The sequence below is a fragment of the Polypterus senegalus genome, chromosome 15 (genome assembly GCF_016835505.1).
Source record: "Polypterus senegalus isolate Bchr_013 chromosome 15, ASM1683550v1, whole genome shotgun sequence".
In the NCBI taxonomy this organism is placed as follows: domain Eukaryota; kingdom Metazoa; phylum Chordata; class Cladistia; order Polypteriformes; family Polypteridae; genus Polypterus; species Polypterus senegalus.
The window spans coordinates 73,481,952-73,509,357 of record NC_053168.1 but is presented as its reverse complement, the minus strand read 5'-3'; the positions used below and the strand labels follow the sequence as shown (position 1 = coordinate 73,509,357).

The following is a 27,406-nucleotide window of genomic DNA, read 5'->3' as shown; positions in this document are numbered from 1 at the left end:
AGGAAAGCACGCCGGAAGGGGTGTGGATTCACTAAGCCGCCGACAAGTTAGACACCTATGGCACATGCAGGAAGGAGCCACGCCCACCAACTCCAAGACCATTGGATACGACGACAACTCGCAGAGCCACGCCCACCAACTCAGATGCGACGACACAGAAAAAATGGTGTAATTTATATTCGTCTGTCGTAGAGGCAACATGCAGCTCCGACCCACGCTGACTGTTAATAGAGGCATGTTTCTCGGAGGTGAATCGCCATATGCAGCGTGTAAAACGGTTTGCGAGGGGTATCCCATGGGATCCTTAAAACATTCGTTTACAACTGAGGTTAAAACACAATAAAGTAAGTAGTCTTTAAAAAACAAGTTTTCGGTTACGACGCACGACCGCGTGCACCCTGGCAAACTGTTTTACACGCTACATACAGCAATTCGCATCCGCGACAAACATGTGTCTTCTTAGATGCTCCTGCACTTTGTACACACCCCCCTCCCACTTCGCTACTACTGTGGTCGGGTGTCTTGGTGGATTATATATAGAAAAGGCAGCCAAAACCGTACAAAGCAATGAAAAGTCTACATGAGTCACAGGTGCATCTGGACTGTACAATGACGACAACGACTCGAGTGACGAGTTGAAGGTGGGCACAATAGCAGGCAGTGTATACTGAACGAGAAATCAGCAGACTAGCATGACGGAGGGAGCGGAGTGGATGTCCTTCTCCTCTCCTCCTGTCCACCCTCCACGCCACACGGACGATTGTGTGTTGGTTCGTTCCGTGCATTGGTTAAAACCCAATGAAGGAAGCTGTCTTTAAAAACCAATAAGCCCTGTGCCTCTGTTTCATTACCGTCTCACCTGCTTCACCAATGCAGGCCCCGCAACAGGGCAGCCAACCGGGTGACCAAAGTCTTTGGGTTCAGGGAGGAGTATGGTTACAAAGATGAAACTTAAAGGAATTGATGGAAGGGCACCACCAGGTGTGAAGCCTTTCGCTTCATTTGACTCAACACAGGAAACCTCACCCGGCCCGGACACGGACAGGATTGACAGATTGATAGCTCTTTCTCGATTCTGTGGGTGGTGGTGCATGGAAGTTCTTAGTTGGTGGAGCGATTTGGCTGGTTATTTCCGAAAACGAACAAGACTCCCACCTGCCAAATAGTTACACGACCCAGCAGCGGTCAGCGTCCAAATTCTTAGACAGACAAGTGGCTTTCAGCCACGTGAGATTGAGCATTAACAGGTCTGTGATGCACTTGTATGTCCGGTACTGCACGAGTGCTACACTGAATGGATCAACGTGTGTCTACCCGGCGCGGGGAGTCATGCGTAAGCCGTTGAACCCCATTCGTGATGGAGACCGTGGCTTGCAATTGTTCCCCACGAACGAGAAATTCCCAGTACGTGCGGGTCATACGCTCGCACTGATTACGCCCCTACTCTTTGTATGCTATGCCGCGGGTTGGCTAGTATGGTTCTATTTCCTAGAAGAGTATTCTGGTACAAATGTAAACTGGCAGACCACAAGGGCAAATGAAGGTAGCGTACTGGGAGATAAAATCATTGTCTTCAGACAAGCAGGAGTTAGAGCCAGGAATCAAACTATCATGTAACTTCTTCTTATTTACTTTTCCTGGAGAGGATCACGGTGGCAGCAGGCCAAGAAAGTCAAACCAGACTTCCTTGACCCCAGCTACAGACTGGAGAATTCCTAGACATTCACAAGCCACCTGAGAGACATAATTCCTCCAGTGTGTCCTGGGTCTACCACAGGGTTTCTTCCCATTGACATATGCCTAGAGCTGCTCTAGGGGAAGCGCCCTGGGGGGATTCTTACAACATGCCCACACCATCTCAACTGGCCCCTCTCCATCTGGAGGAGCAGTAAATCTACTTTGAGATTCTTCCGAATCACTGAGCTTCTCAACCTATCAGTGTCAGCTCATCCACCTTGCGAAAAAACCTAGTTTCATGTTGTCATTCCTTCATTCTTTATCCACAGCTAATGACCATGGATGAGGACAGGGATGTAGATTGACTGGTAAACCGAAAAACTTTTCACAAGCTCATTTGGAGACTCACTTTCCCCAACTCCATAAGCTGATCCCAGCCAGGATTCTTCCTGAAGCTCGCCTTATACACACACCCAGGACAATTGATTTTGGCTGCAGATACCAAGTATTCTGTAGCTGTGCCCTTTCCATACTCTGCTCAAGAATAAATTTTGTCATGCTTCCAAACATGGGGAAGATGGATGAAAATATATGTGTTAATTGTTTAAATTCTGTTTGTGGCAAAACACCATTTGCTTTGTAATTTGTTTTTGCGAAGCAGAGTTTCACTGCAAATTTAATTTCTTGTGAATTGTTTTACTCATTGTGATCCATAACAAGGCACAAATCAAAAAATGAAATTCTTTTCCTAAACTTGTTTTTGGTTGAGCACTGGTCATTTGAAAGGTCTTGTTTGCCTTGATGTCAGAAGTAATATAATACATGTATCCTGTGTCTAGAACACATGTAGCATAATAACAATAAAAAACTCCAAATTGTTGGCCCCACATAAAATACACAAACAACTGCCACAATGATATTACTTTAAGAACAATAAAACTATTAACAAAACCAAATTATAATTAATAATGTTCTGTACCACATGCGCATGGGAGGCAGCGTAAGGGCTCACAAATGAACAATTCTATGCCAAACAAAGGGGTGGAAGGATGCACTGATCCTTACTCTTTTTCATCGGCAGACCAACTATGGGAAATTTCACCTGGAATCGACGATGTCACTTCCAATTCTTGCCCTGACAACATCACTTCCCCTGCCAGGCTTTAAAACCACCATATTTGCCTGTCTGTACTGTTCTGTGTTGGACTGAAGTCTGTTAAGACCTGTACCATTTGAACTACAAACTCTGATTTGGCAGCCTATTTCAAGTATACGGGCGGTTTCCCCAAACCTTTCTTTTTGTCGTGTGGAATCCTTTCACTGCACTGCACAAAAACAAAAGCAGAAAAGGAATGACAAATTATATTCCTGACAGTCATCACTACAAAAATCTAGGTTTCATTAAGTAAACATTTTTGTCATATTTTTATTACACAGTGCACATTTTTTACTTCAGGGGTACCAAAGAAAGATAACTTCCTTCTTCTAGGTATCTAACGTAATCTTTCCCCTTAAAATGCAGCTTGTCCAGAAGAGGTGGAAATGAGATGGCTCAAACACTAACCCACTGGATACAAAGTCAAGACCAGTGATGGTAAAGAATGGTAGTAGTGTGTACTAATATAATAATTACTAATGTAATTATTAACATTTTTTGCATGTAATGTCTTACAGGTAGAAACCTAGTTCAGTGATCCAGATTTCTACAAAGTTAGATTGGACTCCAGAGCCAAAAGCTGTGTGTGTTGACTATTTGCATTTGCCTTTTTTGCATTCGTTTTCTCAGAGTAATCTAATTTCCATCCACATGTTTGGCTACCCTCCAACTTAACATTAACCTTTCATGAATTTCTGAGCTGAGGTTAATGCTCCTGCCTTATGGATTCGGCATTTCAAGTTCTAATACGACACATGGTCACTATGGACTATGGTCTGTATGGACCATATATGTTCTTTCTATGACAGTATGGGGTGTTTATCAGGGGATTCTGATTTTTCTTATAAAAACTAAAGAGAAGCATGTTAGGTTGCTGACAATGCTGATACACTTGAGAGTGTTTGGTAAGTGTGTCCAGCAATGCACTGCCACCTGCTCTAGGGCTGACCCTCTGTCACCCTGAATTGGAATAAGTAGGTTTTGAGGATGTTGTTACGAGATGGACAACTGACTCCTCCACTGACGATTTCCACCTCATTTTCCAAGGTCCCTAGTGTTATCTCTTAACACTGTATTTGAAAGAATCTGACTTTTTAGAAAATTTGAACAATTTTGATTAGAACAGGCCATTCAGCTTAACAAGTTTGCCAATCTGATTCTCCTATTACACTAATACAGGGCTTATTTAGAGCCACCAATTCATGTTTCAATGATGTGAGAAGAAAGGAGACTACCAGGAGCAAACTAAAGCAGCCTTAATCTTCATACAGGCAGTGACAGGGCAAGGAAGTGAGTCCGATACCCTGGAGCCATGAGGCAGTGGGACAAACCAGCAAGCTGCCCTAGACATAAATCATAATAATCTTTATTATAGATGCGTGCGCCACTTTTGTTATAGATTCAGAGACACATTAAGAGCACCTTTTACCTCACAGTCTACCTTAAGGGCTTGTTGTTTGATAATGTAGGCTTCTCTCTGCTACAAACGTGTTTCCTTCTAAAGAATATAATTATATTCTGAGGGAGAGCCAAAATGCCTTAAAAAGAAATTAAAGATTTGAAATGATTTATACCTATGCATTGGTTAAAAAAATTTTAAAAAAATGCATTGTTTCTACTTGTTTCCATTTGGTTGGTAATATTACAGACAAAACTGACAAAAAAAGCTTTATCTTTTTTTGTTTTTTGAGAATTTGAGAGCTAGGAAGCCAAGCACAATGATAACTATGAGAACATATATTTCAAATTAAGCTTATGATGTTCCATTGAAGGTCTATGTGCCATATGTGCTAAACATTTAATCTTAGCAGGCTCTTTGTTATTTTTCTACATTGATTTTTGTAAGAGTTAGTGAAGCGCTACATCTATATACAGTACATCTATGAAAGAAAGAAAAAGTAAAAGATATTCCCACGTTGCTGTGCAGGCTTCATCTTATAAAGTGTAGGAATAACCATTATTTTTTTGTATTATTTTTATGACTACTTCTTTTTACTGTCGTAAACTGTAAATGGAAGGTACACTTTAATCATTTTCTGGTTCTTCATATGTAAAGCGTATGCATTTAAACTGGTACTTTTTAGAAAAATGTACTGCTTCACTCAGTCAGCTAAAGGTGTGAACAACATCAGTAAATAGGCAACGCTACTCTGTGACATCTTTCATTAAAGTTTAAAACTACTGACTGAATGTACGTGTAACTTCAATAATTGAACACGTTGAACGAAATAAGACGGTGTTTTTGAACACAGTTGTGATTGTTCAGTAATATTTTTATCAATTCTGTTATTATATGACATCTACAAAGCAGAGTGGGATTATTGAACGCAGTAAATGACATTAGAAATATACTTCTGAGTGTGTCTTTGCTTCATCTTTAATAAGACTACAACACTTACAAAAAAACAAACAAATGCACAACAACATCTTGACTATTTATTTATTTTTATCAGTTTTAGAGGAGATATTTTATATCAAGTATAAAACCCCAAATGAACCTTTCACATTGTTTTCCCTCATGTTGAACAAGTGCTCATTTTGAAAATAAACTTGGTGTAAGTTAACCTGCATTGACATCACATGTATATACTGTCACAATCATGCGCTTAGGAGACAGTTTCTGGGCTCAAATAGACGCAGTTACCCACCAAACCGGCGCTGCTCTCAAACTCTTCTTTCCTCTCTCCCGGCAGAATTGAAGAAACCACCCAATAACATCACTTCTGGTTCCAACCCTCAAAGTCACGCCTCTTCCTGCACATCACTTCCAGTTTCAAGCCTCCAGATCACGCCTCTTCATAGCCTCACTTCCTGCAGACCCACCTACATATGCTACCCTCATTTTTTTTTTGTGCCACTTCCATTTTGAACTCTATCTGTAAAGACGTCATTTCTTTTTTTTTTTCCTGTGTGACAGTACTGTACTGTATATGGAGGATTCCCCAAACCTTTGACAGTGTTTCTGTGCTTATACATAATGTGAAAAAACATTTAATTACAGTATTATAAAATGAACAATGCACACCAATAAGTAGTCAACTATAGTTGCTTAAATTAAAATTAAAGCATTCTGCTCCAATTAAAAGTCAGTCAGTCAGTAAGTCAGTCATCGTCCAACCCGCTACAATGCCTTAAAAATCATGAATTATGGAGAAAAGGTACACATTTGGGTTCACAACGTAAAGAAAGCCGCATTATTTTCAGTCCTGCTACAAGTGTCTTATCTGTAATGGCTGCATTATAGAGTATGATGTTCTACTGTATATATCAAAGACTGAATATAGTTATTTATATGTAAACTTGTTGGGTTGGGTTAGGTTGGGAGCATGCGCTGATTACACCCACCTCACAGTGAACCACTCAGATTGACGTCAGAGTCCAGCCATGTAACGGGTGACACCTCAGCACCACACTGAACAGTGTGAGATTTTTCACAGTGGCTGGAGTGCCAATCCTGCCACCAACCCCCAAGTTTTCCCTGCAAGTTGGAGGACCTGCTTGCAGGGCTGGATGCAGATTAAGGTCATACCCAACCGTAAATAATTCAAAATTGTTGCCTCTGTAATTGTAACATTGTAATTATAGTGGCTAAGAATTATCCTTTAGCACATGTAAATGGCTTCACGGCATGACAATGTATGATAATGGCTCCAAGCTCACTTTAACTCTAACCTGTGTGCGACAGATTATTAACCCCCACTGCAAAAAACTTTTGATTTCCATACTTGTTGAAGATAAATTATATTTTCTGAAGGCAGCTTGTCATAAGGCCTTAAAGAATACTGTTAAACATGTCAGATCATTTATTTCTTTGTAATTTTATCAATGCAACCACAGTGGCATATCCAACAAAATATTACTATAAAGGCCCAAACAGAACTTTTGCTTAGGTACAGTGGAAGAGATATTTAGGCACATATTGAAAGGAAAGTCACTTAATGCAAAGGCCAGAGACACTAAAGTCATTGATAATTCTTTATATTCAAAGAAAATCACTATACAGTACTCCAGTTCATTAACTAAAACCAAAATTGCAAGCAGATAGTCACGCTAAATAAACTTGTAAGTCACAACATATCTTGCAAAGTTTTCCCTCAAGTTTTAAGATATTTCGACATTACTGTGACTCCCTATCCAGGTCTAGCTTCTCACTCTTTCCCAACTCTGCTGTGTGATAAGCTCTTGCTCTTCACAACCATAAAACTGACTTCAGCAGGTTTAGTGAATGAATGAGTGGATCTTGTAATCATGAAAACTGAAACTTAAAAGCAATAAATTAAAGCAAAAATATTGCCTGTTTCCACGTTGCCATGTTTTCATTTAAGAACTGTGTTTTTAAACGATAATGGTCTCCATCCACACTACCCTTTTTACATTGTTTCTGCAAGTGTCTCCATTCACGCTAACACAACCAAAAACACATACAATGTAAGGCATTCTCCTTCACTGAGGATGTGTGCAATGGCAGAAAAAATCCTTGAAAGGATGGTAATGCTGCCTGCCACAGGATTTATCACAACTAGTAAACTGTTTGCCTTTTATACATTATTCAACTTGTACAAAATGCAATTTAGATGCCTACAGGGGAGCAACACAACAGGCATCATGGAAAGCAACTCTTCTATGTCTGCTATGTCGGAATATGATTTTCCTTCATGAAAGGTGACAAATTAGGGAATGAGATGTTATAATGGACAGAATCTAATCAGGATAGGGCTACATAATAAGCACAAACAAATCAGAATGCAAGTTTTCCAAACCCTACTTTTTACCCATCCACATTACAACGCTTCCCAGAAATATACAGCTCTGGAGAGCATTTTCAAAAGTCTCCATTTTGGGGGTTAAAAAAGCCACGGTAGTGTGGAAGAAAGATGTAAACAGATACTAATGTGTGTGTTTTTAAACAAAAACGTATTGGTATGAATGTAGCCTTAGTCTTAGCCTAGCAAGAACTCCAGTTTTGAAACCCTTTATTTAGATCTCTAGTTTGAGACTTCTAGTCTGATTCTCTGGTTTTGCCTATTTCAAGCATAAACCTAAGGTAGTTTGACTTTTGGTGGTCATGTGTTTTAAATTTCTAACACCTTAAAAAGGAAAATGAAGCCAGGGAGAAATAAATCAGTCCAGAAACACAAAGATTCATATGAGGTTAGCAGCTTGAAATGTAGCCACAGGGTTTCTGTAAGTGAGAACGTGAGTAGCATCAGTATATTTTTCAACACTAACTTTAACTGAAACTACATCCCCTTAAAATACATGTGCAGCATTTTTGTGACTATCAGTTTATTACAATGTAAAGTCAAATGGCAATTCAGCACTGTGACATTCACTGTTGTGTTAACAAACGGGGAATCCGAGCACAGATGAGAGAAGAGGGAAGACACCAAATAAGCAAGAGGCTACGAGTGTGGGCCATGACTTGCAGCTTGGCTTGCATACCAACTATTTCCAAAGTCTCCAACACCTTTCAGCCTATACTACAGTTGTTGTCATTTCATTATTATTACAAATTGGTACAGAAGTTTCCTATGAAGAAATAAGCAAAGGGGCAGCAGAAGTACATCTCAATAAGTGGTAGCCAAAAAACTACAAGTAAGTCCCCAAAGAAAGAGAAAGTAGGCAGCTAAATTAACTTGTCTATTACATTAATAGACTATTTAAAATTTATACCTTCAACTCTAAAAAAGAAGATTTATGGGGTTAGCTGCATAGTGCTTTTCAGCAAAAGAGAAAGTGAAGTCAAGATTAATGAAATAAAGATGGGGGGAAAGGGAGCTTCATAGGGCCTCAACATTGACAGATTCAATTTGTGCATTGAGCCGTGCTATTTGTCAAGTAGAGAAATGAATGACTTTTTTTTTACCTTTGAAAAAAATTGGCATGCTCTTCATGTATGATGTATTGATCTAAAAATATGTGCTGCATTTGTAAGTGAATCTGTACTTTTCATTTTAACCTAAATAGCACACTTTTAAGTTATAAGCACTGTAACCGTTTACAAATAGTGAAAACGTTCTGAAATTGTCAAACACAGCCCGATGAAAGTTAAATAGACGAAGTGCTTGACAGGACGCCAGTCTATCAAAGCACACACTGACGTTCACTCCTTCAGAGCCAGCGTAGATTTAACAGCCAATCTAACCGGAACACCATGCCATGATACAAAAAGGTCCTACAGTGAGAACAACAAAGTGTCTAGGCTATGATTTGAACCCTGGGCTCTGGATCTGTGAGGCAGCAACATAACACAGTCTTCAAATCATAATATGATCCTCCTGATTCTTGTTTACCAGCCTTGCAACAGTCAAGAGAAACTCATTCAGTGCCGGGCTTATTAGGTCATAGCAGTCGAAGCATTAAGAAGATGTTTCATGAAAAAAAATCCCATGTGAACCAATGAAAGTATTTACTGCAGTTTTTGAGATGGCTTAAGTTGAGTAAGTAACAAACATTTTTTTAAGCATAAACATATTTTTATATTCATTATTTATTGGTCATGATTTTGCAACACTAATTTATGGATTGTTTAATGCAAGAGCATTAAATAAGTGTAAACTGAAATTTCTAATTCACTTCATGAATACAACACAATGTAAAACCCATTAGCAGGGTTCAGTTAGCTGTAAAACTCTCAGATTATGTATATGACAGTTAACCACCTGCTTATTTCAATAATCAGTTAATTAATAAAATTATTCTGTATGAAAACTAAGAGCTCTCACAAACATCTGGTGGATTTGAATTATGTCTAACCAATGCATTTATTTCTCCTGCATTAAAAAGTTTGAATAAGATTATGGTGTAACACCTATTCTGTGCAATTTGACCTTCACCAGTCTGCCAACAAATTCTAAGGGTAGTTTATACTTCACACTCAGAACACGCATTTGTACGCATCATGGTTGCCACCCGTTCCAAGCATTCATTGGATGCGTCCTCTGAGCACGAACTCAGAAATTAACACAACGCGTATACAAGTTGTCATACCTGCAAAAAGTCGGGGGGTGCAGTGTAATAAAGTCGGAATGTCTCTGTTTACTATCTACATGTGACAGAAGGCCGCTTTGTGGATCGTACAGGATCAATGTGCTTGCTTTGATGTTTGATGAATGGTTCAATATGGTGAAGCAAAATGACAACATACAAATGCATTGGTGGTACTTTTATATTCAAGCGTTGCATATTCTCCAACGTAATGACACGATACATTCTAAAAGTCTCGCTTACTGTCTTCTGTCCCGTCTTTTTTTTTTTTTGTACCTTCACAAGAGCATCAGAATATACAGCAGCGTATTTGAGCCACTGAAAAAAACTAAGGACACAGTGAAAATATCTATTTTATTATTTAAGTGCAAATTTTGGCCTTAATCTCGAAATGTCCACCTTGTAGTTTATTTTATCATTAGAGTAGACCGTCGTAAACATTATTTTAAAACCGACCCAGTTAATCGCTACGTGCTTCTGGTGCTTCCTCCTGAACTGACAGCAGCAGAAAGCAGCAATAGATCACCACATAGAACACATTCAATTTATAATATTCCAGCTCTCTGCACATCTAGAATCCTTACATTTATACTTGATATCACTTACAAGATGAATTGCATTAAAGTATGTATATTACATTTTACAGATATTGTTAACTTCAGTTAAATAATGAATACTGTTAATAATCACATGTAGGGGTGGCATGGTGGTGGAGCAGTAGCACTGCTGCCTCACAGTAGGGCGTCATGTCCTTGGTGTTCCCTGCCTTGTATTTGCATGTTTTCCTGGTGGGTTTCCACAGTGTACTCCGGTTTACTTCCAAAGTCATGAAGGTTTGGGGATTTGGTGATGCTAAAATGACGCTAGTGTATGTGTGTGATTGTGTTCAGCTTGCAAAGAGCTGATGCCCCATTCAGGGATTTTGTTTCTGTCTCGCGCCCAATGCTTCCTAGAATGGGCGAATCCCTGGATTGAATCATTAAACATCTTTTTCAGAGATATTTTGGCAAGGTGTCTTCAGAAGTTAATGGATGTTTCAGGCAATTCACAACACAGGGAAGCCGAATGTTTTCTCACCGTGTTGATATCTCGCACTGCCACCTGGTGGAATGTTCCAGATGTATGTATAGTATGTGTGCAAGCATAAACAGTACAATACTTGCGTAACAGTAGTGTCCTCTGGAGCATGCATCATGTGAAGTATAAACCGGCCTAAAGAAGTTGTGGCCAGTAGGGTTAGGGTTTACCAGAACCTCAAGCCCCAGACAGAACTACACAAAGTTCAACCAAAGGTTAATTTTATCAGCAGACAGTACCTTGTAGTACACAATTCAAACCTGTTCAATCCTTTTCCTTTCTCTTCTCCTTCACTCTCCCCAGGTGAGTATTGTTCAGTTCCTTCAGTACCTCCATTGCTTCATCTATTGCCTCCAGGAAGCACTTCCAAGTTAGGCAGGACTACAGCAGTCCTTGTATCATCACTATCCAAGAGCTTCCCTTGGCAGCTCCCACAGAACCTGACAGGGCATCCATAATGGGGATTGTCAGAAGAGACACTGCCAAACAGTGTACAGTAGGACACTCTGTCCATAGCAGGCAATCACCCACTGTGCCAACCTTCCCAGTTCCCAAGTCCATCCCAGATGTCTCTCAGTGGTTGTTAGTTCGCCAGCCCCACTGTAGCCGCTGTAATGTCCTTCCACATCTGGGTCCTGGCACAGAAAGGAGATGTTGTCATTCTCTTCCTAACGTTTCATTACCTGGCCAGTAAAGAGAGTGGAGTCCACACCAATTGGGACATCAGTTCATCTGTCACAAGGTGTATACCAACAGCCTGCACAGCATTAACAGAGTACTCCAACAAAAAAATATATTTTTTAATGTATTGCCTACTCCGCATTGTCTGAAGTGATGACCGAGTACAATCCTCTTGTGCATGACAGTAAAGTGTGTTCAGACATGACCAAGCTTTTTATTGAAGACCTACTGACCCCCTAATTCATACGTCATTACGTTTATGTTCCATGTGATAAGCCACAGCTGCAGTACTTTGGGGTTTTTCCACAGCAGTTTGCATCATTGAATTGACCTACTTATTAAGGGATGTTGGTTCAGTGGGTCTCTCTTGAAGTAATATTACTGGCTCAGCACATCACAGCATAGAATATTGCAATGACATCACAAAGCTGTAAAATCTGTAAAGTATGTCACTGTCCATATTTAAAGGAATGCAATCTCCTAAGAAACAAAAAGCCTGCTCTGCACTTTTTATATAGATGTAGAATTGCACCACCTTCACATCTACTCCCTGAATTGTGACTAGGACACAAGTAATCTGCGATTGTTTTATGGGTATCTTAAAAGTTTGCTGTTGTTCAGTGTGTCTCCATTGAAGCCCATTATATCAGGAATTTTGTAACCTCTAAAATTATTTTTTCTCCCAAACATCACTGCAAAGAACACATGATAAGTAGCAAGAAAAAAAATTGGAGTATCCCTTTAAAGAAGATGTAGATCCGGAAAATACTACAGTGAAAATAAACTGTCATTCATACCTCAAACTAACATAAAGCTTAACTCTGGGATACATGATATCTCATCATAATCTTACCACGATTCCAGTGCTTGTTTCGATGAAGGCTTACGAACATTTGTTCTGGGACGTGAAGGCCATCTCCTGGGGGGAAAGAAACAAAACATTTTAATAGATTTTTGATACTTGAATGCTGACTAAACAACATTGTTTTGTGTCCATGAGTGGCTCATGCACAAATAGCGCTCTTCAATCATCCTTTTCCTAAAGTGTATAGCCCCATTTAGTCACCTTATCTACAGATATGCTCTTATGTAGATGAATTTATTACCATACCATCAAATGTAATTAAACCTCGTTAATTTACAGATACTCAACTGGTAGCTAACACATCTGATCTGTGTTGTTTTTACTGTTTTAATAGCAGTAAGTTGATGAGTTATGTTTACCTTGTTGTCTTATTAGTTGGTTTTACAGCCCTGGCTGCAGTAATGTTCTAGAATTTAAAGGTTATTTATACTCTTTCTTGTTTGTACTTCTGTATAGATGAAGATAATTGAGTATGCCCCTTTAGTCTCAGCTTTTAAATCCAGACTGAAGACTTACTACTTTAGTTTAGCATACCCTGACTAGAGCTGCTAATTTGGTGTGCATACTGCACTTCTGTTTCTTAATCATTTGTACAGAAATACAAGTAATGCAGTATTTATAAACCATTACTAACGTGCCTCTGTTCTGTTTCTCTGTTCTGTTTAATCAATTCTACCTTTTTCTCAATGTGTTTTTAAAAATTTGTATTTTGATGGGTACTAGTTCTCTATTTTAGTAATTAATATAATCCATAATTGTATTTTAACTGAGAATTGTTCACAGCGCTTTGCATCTTCACTCAGTGAAGATCTCTATACAAGAAGAGCTCTGATTTCTTTAACAATAACACATGCAGAAAGCATAAAGAATGCATTGAAATCATCTATGATTAATTATTGCTGGATTTGGGTCACTGGCATGCACAAAAAAAATCTACTACCAGCCCCCTGACGCAAAACAACTGACATTTACCCATATTGGCTCAATTTAGAGTTGCTCATTCTGCTAGGCTTTGTAGTGGCACACCAGACCTTTTTCAACAGCACATTTAACAGGGCTGCAGATATCCAGCTTCACCTCCCTTCTCCCAACTTACATTCCAAAATAAGTGATCACAATCCAGTTTGCACCAATCCCAACCTGTACTGCATCAAATAACAAAGGTGTAAATCAGAGCTGAGCTGATATCTTTGTAGTGGCTCCTTTAGACCAGAAGGAGTAAAATAGATATCTAAGGCCGGAACAAAGATCTATAATTTAATGAGTAACGACTGTGAAGGACAAAATAACATGTCCTATAAGTAGGCACTTGTAACTGAAAATAACTTTAATCCAATGACAAACAGTTACACATTCATTCAAAAACTAGCTGCACTCATCTCTCTGGTGAACTCTCTGCTCTCACTCTCAAAAATGACCTCTTGCACTCTCTGAAGCTAAAAAGATGATAAGCAGCTCCATTTCTAGGGAGCTGAAAATTGGCCATCTCTTCTCTTTGTGGACTTGTAAGCTGTGACCCACTCTGGTAAGCCAAGCCCTATGCCAGTGGACTGAGAAGACTGAGAAGCAGCTATTACTTCAAGAAGTGGGCTTCAGGATCTAAAGCACAGAACACTTTGATCAAAGGAGCACACCACTGAGAGAAAGAGTCACTCCAACGCAAGTAGAATGCTCCATTTAAAACTGGAGCAACAGAAACAACTCCAAACAACACTGTGCACCATCTCTAAAGACTTGGTATCATAAAGCTGTCTATCTGTGCCAAGACAAATTGAAACCCTAGGTAACCAGTAAACAGAAAGCCTCTTCTATGTTACACGTTTGTGTGTCTCGTCTGTCTGCATCCTATATGTCAATATGTACATGCAATTATCATATTTCTATAATCATTGTATTTGTCAATAAGTTGCATTATTCTTTTTAAAACAAGTGTGCTTGAGTTACCTTAATAGAAGGTTAATGGCCTGAGACCTGCCTCAGAAAAAAACGTAAGGTAAATAAAGTAAGAGCCTTACCTAATGATTTAATTAATTACCGGCATTGTCAAAGGCAAGACTAATAATAAATTATGCAAGTTAAATCTTTTCTGTTTTCCTATAATAGTCACAATCTGCCTAACTCACACGTCTTTGTGATGTGACGAGAAACTGCAGGAAGAGTAGAAGACCAAGCAGACGCAGGAAGAATGTGCGACCCCACACAGACAAGTTTTAACCAATATGATTTTGTGCCGCACATATGATAAATTCTTCAAAATATCATACTTCTATGATATACAACTCAGCATTCTGAGAAAAAAATAAAGAGTATTGTCAAAATTTCATGAAAAGGTATTTTTGTGTATTTGGTATATGAAAAAGAATTGAAAATGTTATAAAACATAGATGCACTTTATTTTTTTCATCCTAAAGGGCTATATAAATTAAAAATGTAATTTATTATTTACAAATTAAAGTATCTTATATCACTTTAGGTATTAGGTAAGCATCTCTAACTCCTCAGTAACATAGAGTAACATTCTCAAACCTGAAAGCACTTGATACACAAAAAATAACTCCATAAGCCAAAAAAAAAAAAAAAATGAATTTCAGATGTAGATTTTTAGGTGTCACAGATTATAGAACTTTTTAAAGCATGAATCGTCATCTGCCAACACTAGATGGCACCATTTCAATAAAACGGGACATTTTTCAAAATGCAGCAAACACCAACTCTGAATTGTACAGGTTCAATCCCCATCCCCGACATACTATGTGTTCTTCAAAATGTTACGTCCTTGGTTGTGCTCTAACTACAGTATATAAAGTATACGACTGTGAATGAGATTTTATATTGGTCAAATTCATAAGATCACATTTGTTTGTATGTATGTTTTATAAATGTGGCCTATCTAGTAGGCATATCTAAAATAAAATCCAGTAAGTGACACATTTTGATAGAAAGGACAAACTCTGAATGTGGAAACAAGTTGGAAAATAAGCATCAGTGACTGCAGAAATGTATGGCAAGATCTTCATGTCTCTTGTGTGTCTTTAGTCTCCCTTGATCATTCAGTATACGTGGCTTATTGGCATACTGAAAGACATCAGGAATTTACTTTGTGTTTACAAGGATAGGAAAGCTATGAGTTAATGTTCTCCCGTTTTCGCAAATCCTTTTTAATCTTCCAATTACTAATGTCTCCAACTGTCTTAACAGGGCCATGTGTGCTGCCTATTTGTCACTTTGACCCCTGTAATGACAGGATGGGATTTGGAACCCACTGACCCAGCAGTATATATGATTTTTTTTTTTAATTTTGACTGCAAAATGTGTTATTTTAAGAATATCTGCAAACTATTTTTGAAGTCTCCCCTATAATGGTAATATTGTTCTAAAATTTTTCAGGAGAGGAAGACAGAAGTTTCAAATTGAGGTAATCATACACACTAATTATTATGCCTGAGAGTAGCAATGTATTAAATGTTGATAAGCACATGCAAGGAAGGATTTCACTGAATTCTGTACACTTAACAATAATCTTTATATATAATACGCTACTGTGGCTGTTTGTTTGTCCAGGATTGTAAATCACCTGTTGCTTGCACACTGTTTAAACTATTGACCTTATTTGGTACACTTACACTACATGACGTCTGCTATCTGCTTTCAGGGTGAGGATTGACCTCCAAGGTTATTCCTCTTTTTATTTTTATTTTATTGTAGAATCAGCTCTTGGCAGGGGCCAGCAGGGTGGCCACGCGGCGCATGAGTATGGCCGCCTTCTCGACCCTACAGCCTTCACCGTCACTTCCCCTACATCTTAATATCTTAAATCATTCTTGAGGTAGATTCAAGACTTAAGTGCCAGCTTAAGTGAAAAAAAAGAAAACATACTAAGTAATTGCAACACAAACACTGACTTAATCAGTTTTAACACGAAAAGATGCCGAGGAAAGAAGAGAAGAAGTGGGCCACTAGGGTGGAGAAAAGAAGAGCTGCTCAAGGAAACAGCAAACGTATCAACCTCTAACCAAACAAACGCTAAACGTACAGAGAAAGAGTATGAAAACTAGGAATGCTCAAGTCGTGTATTCATTGCACGTTATCGTGCAGTGTGTCGTTACTGGTCTTATATAATACACTACTGTGGCTGTCCGTTTGTCTGTCTAGGAGTTCAAATCACCTGTAGCTCGCAAACCATTTGACCTATTGACCTGAAATTTTGTACACATATACTATGTGACCTCTAATATCCGCTTTTGGGGCTATGATTGACCTCTGAGGTTATTCTTCTTTTTATTTTTATTTTATTTTATTGTAGAATCAAGTCTCGGCAGTGGGCAGCAGTGCGGTCGTGCGGCGCATGTGTATGGGTGCCGTTCTCATCCCTACCACCTTCACCGTGACTTAAATCATTCTTGAGGCAGATTGAACACTTAAGTGTCAGCTTAAGTGAAAAATTAAGAAAAACGTACTAAGTAATTGCAACACAAAAAGTGACTTAATCAATTTTAATATGAAAAGATGCTGACGGAAGAAGAGAAGAAGTGGGCCGCTAGCGTGGAGAAAACAAGAGCTGGTCACAAAGCAGCAAGGGCATCAACCTCTGAGCAAACGAATGCTAAACATACAGAGAAAGGGAATGAAAACTAGGAATGCTCAAGTCAAGTGTATTCACTGCACATTATTGTGCAGTATGTTGTTACTGGTAACCATATAAATGACTAAGGGTCTGACAACAAAATAAAGCAAAAGTAAGCAAAAATGATAATGAGACCCCAATATGATGTCTCAGGTTTTATGCGTATTTGCATATAAAAATTCTTTAAGCATTATGTGAAAAACTTTAGGATCCAACTATCCATCCATTTTCTAAATCACCCGGCTCGGAGTCAGGGTGAGTCATGCGCTTATTTCAGTGTAACTGGGTGCAAATCAGAAACTAAGCTTAGACAGGGTGTTATTTCATTGCCAGGCATGGGTGTCCATTATATACAAAAAAAGGCCGTGCTAGGTAGTAGTGAATGACATGGTCTGTAAATCACTCAGCAGCAGCTCCAGTCCTTCACCCTGACCCCACGCATGACATTGTGTATCTGCTAGATGCATGCTGACCTTGCTTTGCTTGTGGACTGAATGCAGTGTGATTTATCTTGGCTTTGAAATATTTTTGGGCAACCTTTCTACCTTGTGATCCTTTGATTTGTAATATTGTTTGGTTTTACAGCAGTACAGGTCTTACCTTGACACACACTATATGAAATGAAAAATAATTTTAAATATTTATCTTTGTGAGAATTAAAATAGCATTCCGTAAGTGAGGTTCTTTGGAAGGAATATTATTATGACAGAAGCTATATAAATTAAGAGACAGAGGGAGATAATATACAGACTTTATTATGAATAATAAGAATGTTGCACACACAGTTCACAAATGTTTCATACTATACCAAAATAAGGGCTTTGATATTGTGGTCACTATGGAAGATGTTATAGAAAATGAAGTTCTATTAACAGGTGAGTCCTGATTCAGCACATGACACTAAACCCATCCTATACTTGATGTACAGTATATGGTTTCTAAGAATACTTGATACACACAAAGCACTTTTTCTCCACTTGCACTGTATAATAATAATAATAATAATAATAATAATAATAATAAAAAAAACGGTGACTGAGATGATGAGTGCAGCAACAGTGTGAATGCCGAGGAAGAAGATGCCTCTCATTACTCACGAGAGGCATCTCATCAAATGCTGCAAGTGCCACAGGTCATTCGGGTTGTACACTGTTTTCCTTTTAAGACAGCTTTGGAAAACTGCAGTATGCAATGTGACTAAAATCTGCCTTGAAAGACAAGGAATTGCCTGCCTAAACTGAGAAATATTTTTTTTTGTTTAATATTTGTTCTTTATAAGAAAATACAAGCTTGCCAAAATTGCAATTCTACTCTTATTTCAGTGTTGATTCTTTTAGGTGTGTATAATCACAGTCTGCTACAGCCTACAAAGAATGAACTGTTTACACAAAGAATGCATGCTACTAATTCATATATTCATTTTTCAACTGTTTTGGCAGTGCATGGACAGCTATCTAGTGATAAAAACCTTGTGTCATGTGTGCCTTTCCAGTGCTCCCACTGCTGCCTTCTTCCACTGACCATCCCTACTACATCAATGACTCCTACCACATGAGCTGAAATGGCCAGTGACAAGACAAAGTGAGGAGACAACTGAGGAAACTATGCACAGGAAAAGGTGCAGGACCAGATGAAGTCAGTCCTTGAGTTCTTAGACCTGTGCTGACCAACTTTGTGGTGTCTTCCTCTGTCACCTCTTCAGTCTGTCCCTCAGGCTCCAGAAAGTGCCACTGCAGTGGAAAGCATCCTTTATTGTTTCTGTTCCAAACAAGGCTGGCACCACTTCACATAATGACTACGGAGCAGTGGCACTTACATCTCACATCATGAAGACCTTTGAGAGGCCACTCCTGGACTATGAGTCTTCTTATGGTAGATCACCTGGAACCACTGTAGTTTGCCTATCAGACAAGGATTGGAGTGGAAGATGCAATGATCGATCTTCTACACAAGGCTTATCCTCACCCGGACAAAGCTGACAAGATTTTGTTTTTTGATTTCTCCAGTGTCTTGAATACCATCCAGCCATCTGTATTAAGGAGTAAACTCAGAGATATGCATGGTGTCCTGAATAATGGACTTTCTGTTGAACAGACTGCATTTTGGGAGACTCAAGGACTGTATTTCTGATACGGATGTGAGCAACACTGGAGCACCACAAGGAACAGTCCTGCTTCCTTTGCTCTTCACTCTGTACACTTCAGACTATAAATATAATACCAGGTCATATCACTTGCACACATTTTCCGATGATTTTGTACTTATAGATGTATTGATAAAGGGGATGAGACAGAATATAGGAGTCAGGTAAGAACTTGGTTTCTTGGTGCAAAGAGAATTGTCTGCATCTTGACATCAGCAAACCCAAGGAACTGGTTGTTGACTTTCAAAGATCCTCTACGTCCAGTCACTTTTCAGGGAGTGGATGTAGTGGTGGTCTACTCCTACAAGTACTTGGAGTCCACATCAATGGCAGGTTAGACTGGTCTTGGAACACTGAGAAACTATATAACAAGGGCAGAGCAGGCTCTTCTTTCTTAGGAGACAGTATTCCTTTAATATGGGAAATGACAGCCTTCACACCTTCTACAACTCTGTAATAGCCATTGCAGTTTTCTATCCTTTCCAGGTGACCTTTAAGGTTAATAAAAGAATCCAAAGTATTATAGAGTCCTGTACTCCTAAACCATGTTAAACAGATTCCAAGAGTAATTCCAGGAATAAAAGCTCAGATGTGGGTGCAATTTATTCCTACTTGCAGAAGAAAAACCAATAGGGATTTATGACACACCACGGGCCTCATGCATAACGCTGTGCGTAGAATTCGCACTATAACATGACGTAAGCACAAAAGCCGAAATGTGCTTACGCACAGAAAAATCCAGATGCATAAATCTGTGCATTCGCCCACTTTCGTGTTCTTCCACTCCATAAATCCTGATCAGCGTGAAAAGTAACCCACGTGCATGTGCCTTCTTTCCCACCCCGTCTCCTCCCAGAATTATGCATCTTTGAATATGCAAATCAATATAAATAGCCCTTAAGCTCAGCGTTCTGTGAAAAGACAATGGGAAAAGCAAGAGGGAAAATATAAGAATTTCAGCGAATACCAAGTGGAGGCAAAGAAAAACGTACTATTTATTGGTTTAAACAGTGGTATGATCAACAAAATGAAGTTGATCGAGTGACATAACATGTTGGAGAAACTTGAAAGCTGAAGTTCACAAAGTCGCACAGTGCCCGACATGAAAAAGAAGTTGTCACATATCAAAGTCACCGTGAAAAGGCGACACGTAGCCCACCATCTGAGTGTCATATGAAAGCTTATTAGGGTACAGAGAAAAAAAAAAAGCACACAGTAGGAAAAAAGCACGAAATGTTAACTTCAATCTTGAAATTTCCACTTTAATCACGTAGTTTATTTTGTATTTAAAGTAGAACATCATAAAATTCATCTTAAAATCGTTTAATTTACTAGTTTCTCAAATCCCATCGTAACTATAAGTAGCAAGTTAACTGCTTTGTTTTGTATTTGATCTTTTGCTCTATGTGTGTGAATTACTACGTGCTTTCCCTTTCTCCGAATGAACACAGAATCCATTACATTCATGATATTACAGCTCTCTGAATAATTAAAATACTGAGATGTATACGTGATATCTTTTTCATGATGATAGGAGTTAAAGCATGTTATTAAACAGGGGGACATGGTGCGTGATTGTGTGTGACCTTCAATTAAATTATTGTAGCAGTACTGTCTCTTTCAAATGTACTAATCTCCAATTCCTGTTCTTACTTTTCTTTCTCCAAATACCCAATCGCCATAAAATCAGCTCTGTAATAGACGTTAAGCCATCTGTAAGCTTACAACGACGATTCTTCAAAACTTTTAAGGAACATTGAAATATCTTTGTAGTATATGTTTAATTATTCTATCCATTTATCATTCCAGTGTTGCGCCAGCCCCAGAAAGAATACAGCACAGGTAGGATCAATCCGTGAACTAGCTAGCGCTGCAGAACCGTGTCCTCACATGTTTAATTATTAACAATACAGATTATTTAAATGAAGTTAAAGTTTTATCTATATAATATAATCAACATATTTTGCTGCATTTCATCTTAAAAATGATATCATCATCATATGTAAATACGCGCTTTATAACGTGGCACAGTTTGTGCAATATTATAACTGTAGTGCAAGTTTACAGTGAGGTGATTGTACTTATAAGTACAAACAGTTCTACAAGGACCACTTGATGGACTTATTGACTGTTTAAAGATCTTGGGATGAAACTGTACAGCCGTACAGGAAAGGCTTTGAAACTTTTGCCGTGGCTGAGGCAGGGTGGGCTTGATGCTGTATACTGATAATTCTCTTTCCGATCAGCTGCTGCTGTGATTCCCCATTCAGATACATTGATATAAATGCTCTGAGTGGTGCAGTGAGAGTAATATGGAAAAAGATGATCCACTGTGGCAACGCCTAAAGAAAAAAAAGGTGCATTGAGAGTAACAATGCTAAAGCAGTTATGGTATTTCGAATACTATAGCTGTTCCCTGGACCATTATATTGTTACAAGTTAATTACAATCAGATGCATTACACTAATAAACAATATGCAGTTAGTTTCAGTGTATTTATAAAGCCGCGTCAGGAAAATAAAGAGAAACCACACAGGAACAGTTGCACTGCCTTGATGCTGGGTGCCGCCAGTCTACAAAACTGAGCGGAGAACTTGCATATGACAGGGTATGAGGCACTGTGGAAAAGTGCGTGGCTTTACGCCAAGTCTAGGTTTTATACTGTACATCGCGATTTGAATGTGGAAACGTTCTTACGCAACATTTCTGTGCGTACGCATCGTTTATGCATGAGGCCCCAGGTCTCCAAAAGTATGATAATGTGCTGATCAAATTGTTGTTGATATTTTGTGGAGTATAAAGATGACGATGTACTAAAAGGAATGTTTAAATGAGTAGAAGAGTAAATTAGAACATTAGAGCAATCTAGACGAAAACAGGCCATTCAGCCCAACAAGGCTCACCAGTCCCTAAAGTCCTACTGCCCACCACACTACTTAGTAACTTATTTCATGTGTCTATGGTTCTCTGTGTAAAGAATAACTTCTGAATATTTTGTGCAAACTTTACCCTGAACAGGTTTCCAACTGTGTCCCTGTGTTTTTGATGAATTCATTTTAAAGTAACATTCTTGATTCACTGTATTAACTCCCTTTATAATTTTAAACACTACACATTTTCTTTAATTTAAACTGAAAAGGCTCATCTCTTTTAATCTTTCCTCGTAACTCCTTTGCTGTACTCCTGGAATCAGCCTAGTCGCTCTTCTCTGGACCTTTTCCAGCACTGCTATGTCCTTTTTGTGACCCGGAGAACAGAACTGTACAGAATACTCCAGACAAGGCCTCACCAGTGTGTTATAAAGCTTGAACAGAACCTCCTTGGACTTGTACTCCACACATTGTGCTGTATACTGAAACTAACATTCTGTTTGCCTTCTTAATGGCTTCTCAACACAGGTAGTTGATAGTTTCAGGTCCACTATAACTCCTACATCCTTCTCATAAGGTGTGCTTTTCATTGTCAGACCTCCAATTGTGTATTCAAACCTAACATTTTTACTTCCAACATGTAATACATTTATTGACATTAAATTTCATCTGCCACAAATCTACCCAAGCCTGTTTGCTGTCCAAGATCCTCTGTAACAATTTAACGGATTCCACATTATCTGCCAATCCACCTCTATTGGTATCATCTGCAAACAAAACCAGCTGTTATTTATATTCCCATCCAAATCATTTACTGTATATATAGTAAAAATAGCAGCAGCTTTAGAACTGATGCCTTTGAAACACCAATCTTAATGTCAGCCAGTTCTGACATGTCACCTCGCACCATCACCCTCTGCTTCCTGAGTCTGAGCCAAGTTTGCTAAACACAACACCCTGAACTCCCACTTCTGTCTGAAAATAGAATTGTACTCAATGTTCAGCTCTAAGTGGTTTAATTTCAAAACTCTGGTCATTTCTATTACTTGATCTAAAAACAAAAAGAGAAAAAAGTTGCTCATTCGGGACAGCATTTGCATGTGTGGCATTCTAATTGCCTGGCCTATAATATTTAGAAATGTTTTGTTTTACTGTAAATTCATTTACAGAATATCGTAGACTGCCATTTTTGTAATTATTAAATTTAACAGTTTCTGCATAATTGAAAAAGTTGATTAAATTTAATGTAAACATATTTACTGGTGGCACAGTGGTAGCACTGCTGCCTTGTACTAAGAAGACAAGGGTTTGCATTCTGGGTCCTCCCTGGGTGGAGTTTACATGGTCTTCCCATGTTTGTGTGGGTTTCCTCCCACAGTTCAAAGACGCACAGGTTAAGTGGATTGGTGACACTAGACTGGCCCTTTTATGTGTGCGTGTGTGTGTGTTTGTGCATTTGTGTGTGTATGTGTGTGGTGTGTGGGTTCCTCTGCAAAGGAGCGGTGCTCTGTCCAGAGATTGTTCCTCCTTTGTGCCCTATGCTTCCTGAAATAGTTCCTCATGACTTGTTTGGGATTAAGAAGCTTAGAAAATAGTATAGTATAAAATATTTACAATAGTGTACAATATGCTCCTGAATCTCGCCTTTATTACTAATGATATTTTAATCTCATCTTCACTATTAATGATAGATAGATAGATAGATAGATAGATAGATAGATAGATAGATAGATAGATAGATAGATAGATAGATAGATTTATTAATCCCAAGGGAAATTCACATAATCCAGCAGCAGTATACTGATACAAAGAAACAATATTAAATTAAATAGTAATAAAAATGAAAAGAATTAAAATAAAATTAATGTTAGCATTTACTCCCGGGTGGAATTGAAGAGTCGCATAGTGTGGGGAGGAACGATCTCTCAGTCTGTCAGTGGAGCAGGACAGTGACAAAAGTCTGTCACTGAAGCTACTCCTCTGTCTGTAGATGATCCTGTTAAGTGGATGCAGTGGATTCTTCATGATTGACAGGAGTTTGCTTAGTGCCCGTCGCTCTGCCACAGATGTTAAACTGTCCAACTTTAATCCTACAATGGAGCCTGCCTTCTTAACAAGTTTGTCCAGGCGTGAGGCGTCTTTCATCTTTATGCTGCCACCCCAGCACACCACCGCGTAGAAGAGGGCACTCGCCACAACCGTCTGGTAGAACATCTGCAGCATCTTACTGCAGATGTTGAAGGATGCCAACCTTCTCAGAAAGTATAGTCTGCTCTGACCTTTCTTACATAGAGCATCAGTATTGGCAGTCCAGTCCAATTTGTCATCCAGCTGCACTCCCAGATATTTATAGGTCTGCACCCTCTGCACACAGTCACCTCTGATGATCACAGGGTCCATGAGGGGCCTGGGCCTCCTAAAATCCACCACCAGCTCCTTGGTCTTGCTGGTGTTAAGGTGTAAGTGGTTTGAGTCGCACCATTTAACAAAGTCTTTGATTAACTTTCTGTACTCCTCCTCCTGCCCACTCCTGATGCAGCCCACAATAGCAGTGTCATCAGCGAACTTTTGCACGTGGCAGGACTCGAGTCATATTGGAAGTCTGATGTATATAGATTGAACAGGACCGAGAAAGTACAGTCCCCTGCGGCGCCCTGTATTGCTGCACACAATGTCAGACCTGCAGTTCCCAAGACGCACATATTGAGGTCTGTCTGTAAGATAGTCCACAATCCATGCCACAGGTGTGAATCTACTCCCATCTCAGTCAGCTTATCCCTAAGGAGCAGAGGTTGGATGGTGTTGAAGGCGCTAGAGAAGTCCAAAACATAATTCTTACAGCACCACTGCCTCTGTCCAGGTGGGAGAGGGATCGATGAAGCATATAGATGATGGCATCCTCCGCTCCCACCTTCTCCTGGTATGCGAACTGCAGAGGGTCGAGGGCGTGCGGACCTGTGGCCTCAGGTGGTGAAGCAGCAGCCGCTCCATGGTCTTCATCAGATGTGACGTCAGAGCAACAGGCCGGAAGTCATTCAGCTCACTAGGACGTGATACCTTTGGGACAGGAGTGATACAAGATGTTTTCCAAAGCCTGGGACTCTCCCTGTTCCAGGCTCAGGTTGAAGATGCGCTGTAGAGGACTCCCCAGTTCCAACGCACAGGCCTTCAGCAATCGTGGCGATACACCATCTGGACCCGCTGCTTTGCTGGCACAAAGTCTTTTCAGCTCTCTGCTCACCTGGGCTGCTGTAATTGTGGGTGGGGATGTCTCACCTATGCTGGTATCAGCAGAAGGATGGTTGGAGGATGCAGTACTCGAGGTGAGAGTGGGTTACTGTGATCAAACCTATTAAAGAAGTTGTTCATTTGGTTTGCTCTCTCCACGCCTGTCTCGATGCGGCACCCGCTTCGAGCTGCAGCCAGTGATAATCTTCATCCCATCCCACACTTCCTTCATGCTGTTGTTCTGCAACTTCTGCTCCAGCTTTCTCCTGTACTGCTCTTTCGCCCTGAGCTGGACTCGAGTTCCTTCTGCACGCACTTCAGCTCATGCTTATCACCACCTTTAAAAGCCCTTTTCTTCTGGTTCAAAAGGCCCTTGATGTCACTTGTAATCCATGGCTTGTTGTTAGCATAGCAGCATACTGTTCTTACTGGAACTACAATGTCCATACAGAAGTTGATGTAATCAGTTGTGCATTCAACAGCCTCTTCAATGTTCTCACTATGTGACCCAGCAATATATCCCAGTCTGTAGTTCCAAAGCAGTCTCTCAGAGCCTGCTCTGCCTCAGGGACCACTTCCTGAATGAGCGTGTGGTTGTAGGTAGCGCCTCACTCTTGGTTTGTATTGAGGCTGAAGCAGAACCAGGTTATGATCTGCTTTCCCAAGCGCAGGCAGTGGGTGGCGCTGTATGCGTCTTTAACGCTTGCATATAGTAGGTCAATAGTCCTGTTTCCCCGAGTGTTACAATCCACATACTGGGAGAAGGCAGGTAATGTTTTGTCCAGCGTTACATGGTTAAAGTCTCCAGATTTAGCACAAGTGCCTCAGGGTGCTGCGTTTGTAACTTAGCAACTGCGGAATGGATGATGTCACACGCCATCTCGCGTTCGCTTGAGGGGATGTAAACAATAACAGCAATCACGTGTCCAAACTCTCTGGGCAAGTAATAGGGCGCAGACTTACGGCCAACAGTTCGATGTCCCTGCAGCAAGTGGAGATTTTAACGTTTACATGTCCTGAGTTGCACCACTTTGTATTGACATAGAGAGCGAGTCCTCCTCCTTTTTTCTTTCCACAGGTACTTGCGTCTCTGTCCGCTCTAACTGTGCTAATCCCGGGTAGCTCCACGTTAGCATCTGGGATGATAGACGTTAGCCATGTTTCACTAAAACACAGCAAGCTGCATTCTCTGTAGGTTGTGACATTTTTCACCAGCACAGCCAGTTCGTCGATCTTATTTTGTAGTGAGTTTACATTTCCCAGGATCACAGAAGGCACCGACGGTTTATAACGCCATTTTCTCGATTTAATCTTATTTTTATCTTTGCGCCGGCTCGGCTGCCCCAATATCGTCTTCTTACCTCGTCAGGTAAATAAGGAACCACACCGGCATAAGCATTTCTTCTCAGTGCTTTAAGCTGACTTCTTGAATAGGCGATTCTCGGAGTGTAAAATCCATGTCAAATAGTAAAATAGTAAAATGTGTAAAAGTGTCCAGGGAGCAATTCCACATAAAAGAAAGTGGTAGAAGTGATCAGTGAGATAGAGAAAATAGAGATAAAAAGGTAAAAAGATAAAGTCGTATACGGAGCTGGTGGAAAGGCTGCCACTCGGATGCGGCAACAACAAATCTGAATTTAAAAATCTCTAGTGAGGCATCCCTATCTTTAATGTAATTTTTTGTAATTAAGTGATTGTCACAAAATAATTGGGAACTATCCAGATGATGATAATCAACAAAGTAAAAAAAGCTGGATTTTCTGTGAGGATATTTTTCTATTACATTTTAGCCAACATTACTGAACCATAATAACTGTTCATTTAAACAGATTTTTAGCCTTCAAAAAAGTTCCATGGCAGTGTACTTTTTGATTGCTCCATTGTATGTGAGTGCTCTGCCTTGCTGAAGAATGCTAAACAAGAATAAGCTGAACTCAAGTGCAGTAATGAGCCCTTACAATTTCCAGCCTGCCTGTGTAGACTCTAAATGTTCTCCGGGTGCTCCACCATGCCACCGAAATGCAACCGGAATGCATTAGTGTTTAATATTGTTAATCACACTAATGTGAGCTTTTTTGGACAATCTGTGATAAAATGG

The 27,406-nt window shown here is 39.6% G+C and overlaps 1 protein-coding gene across 3 annotated transcripts in view; it reads right to left on the bottom strand.

The window, feature by feature from the left end:
• The window catches only part of LOC120515667 (trichohyalin-like), a 974,785-nt gene that overhangs the window by 303,368 nt on the left and 644,011 nt on the right, over positions 1-27,406 (bottom strand). For all 3 annotated transcript variants that reach the window (XM_039736884.1, XM_039736886.1, XM_039736885.1), the window contains exon 10: positions 12,432-12,497. In XM_039736884.1, the coding sequence (XP_039592818.1) occupies positions 12,432-12,497 (66 nt within the window). The remainder of the gene's footprint in view (positions 1-12,431; positions 12,498-27,406) is intronic.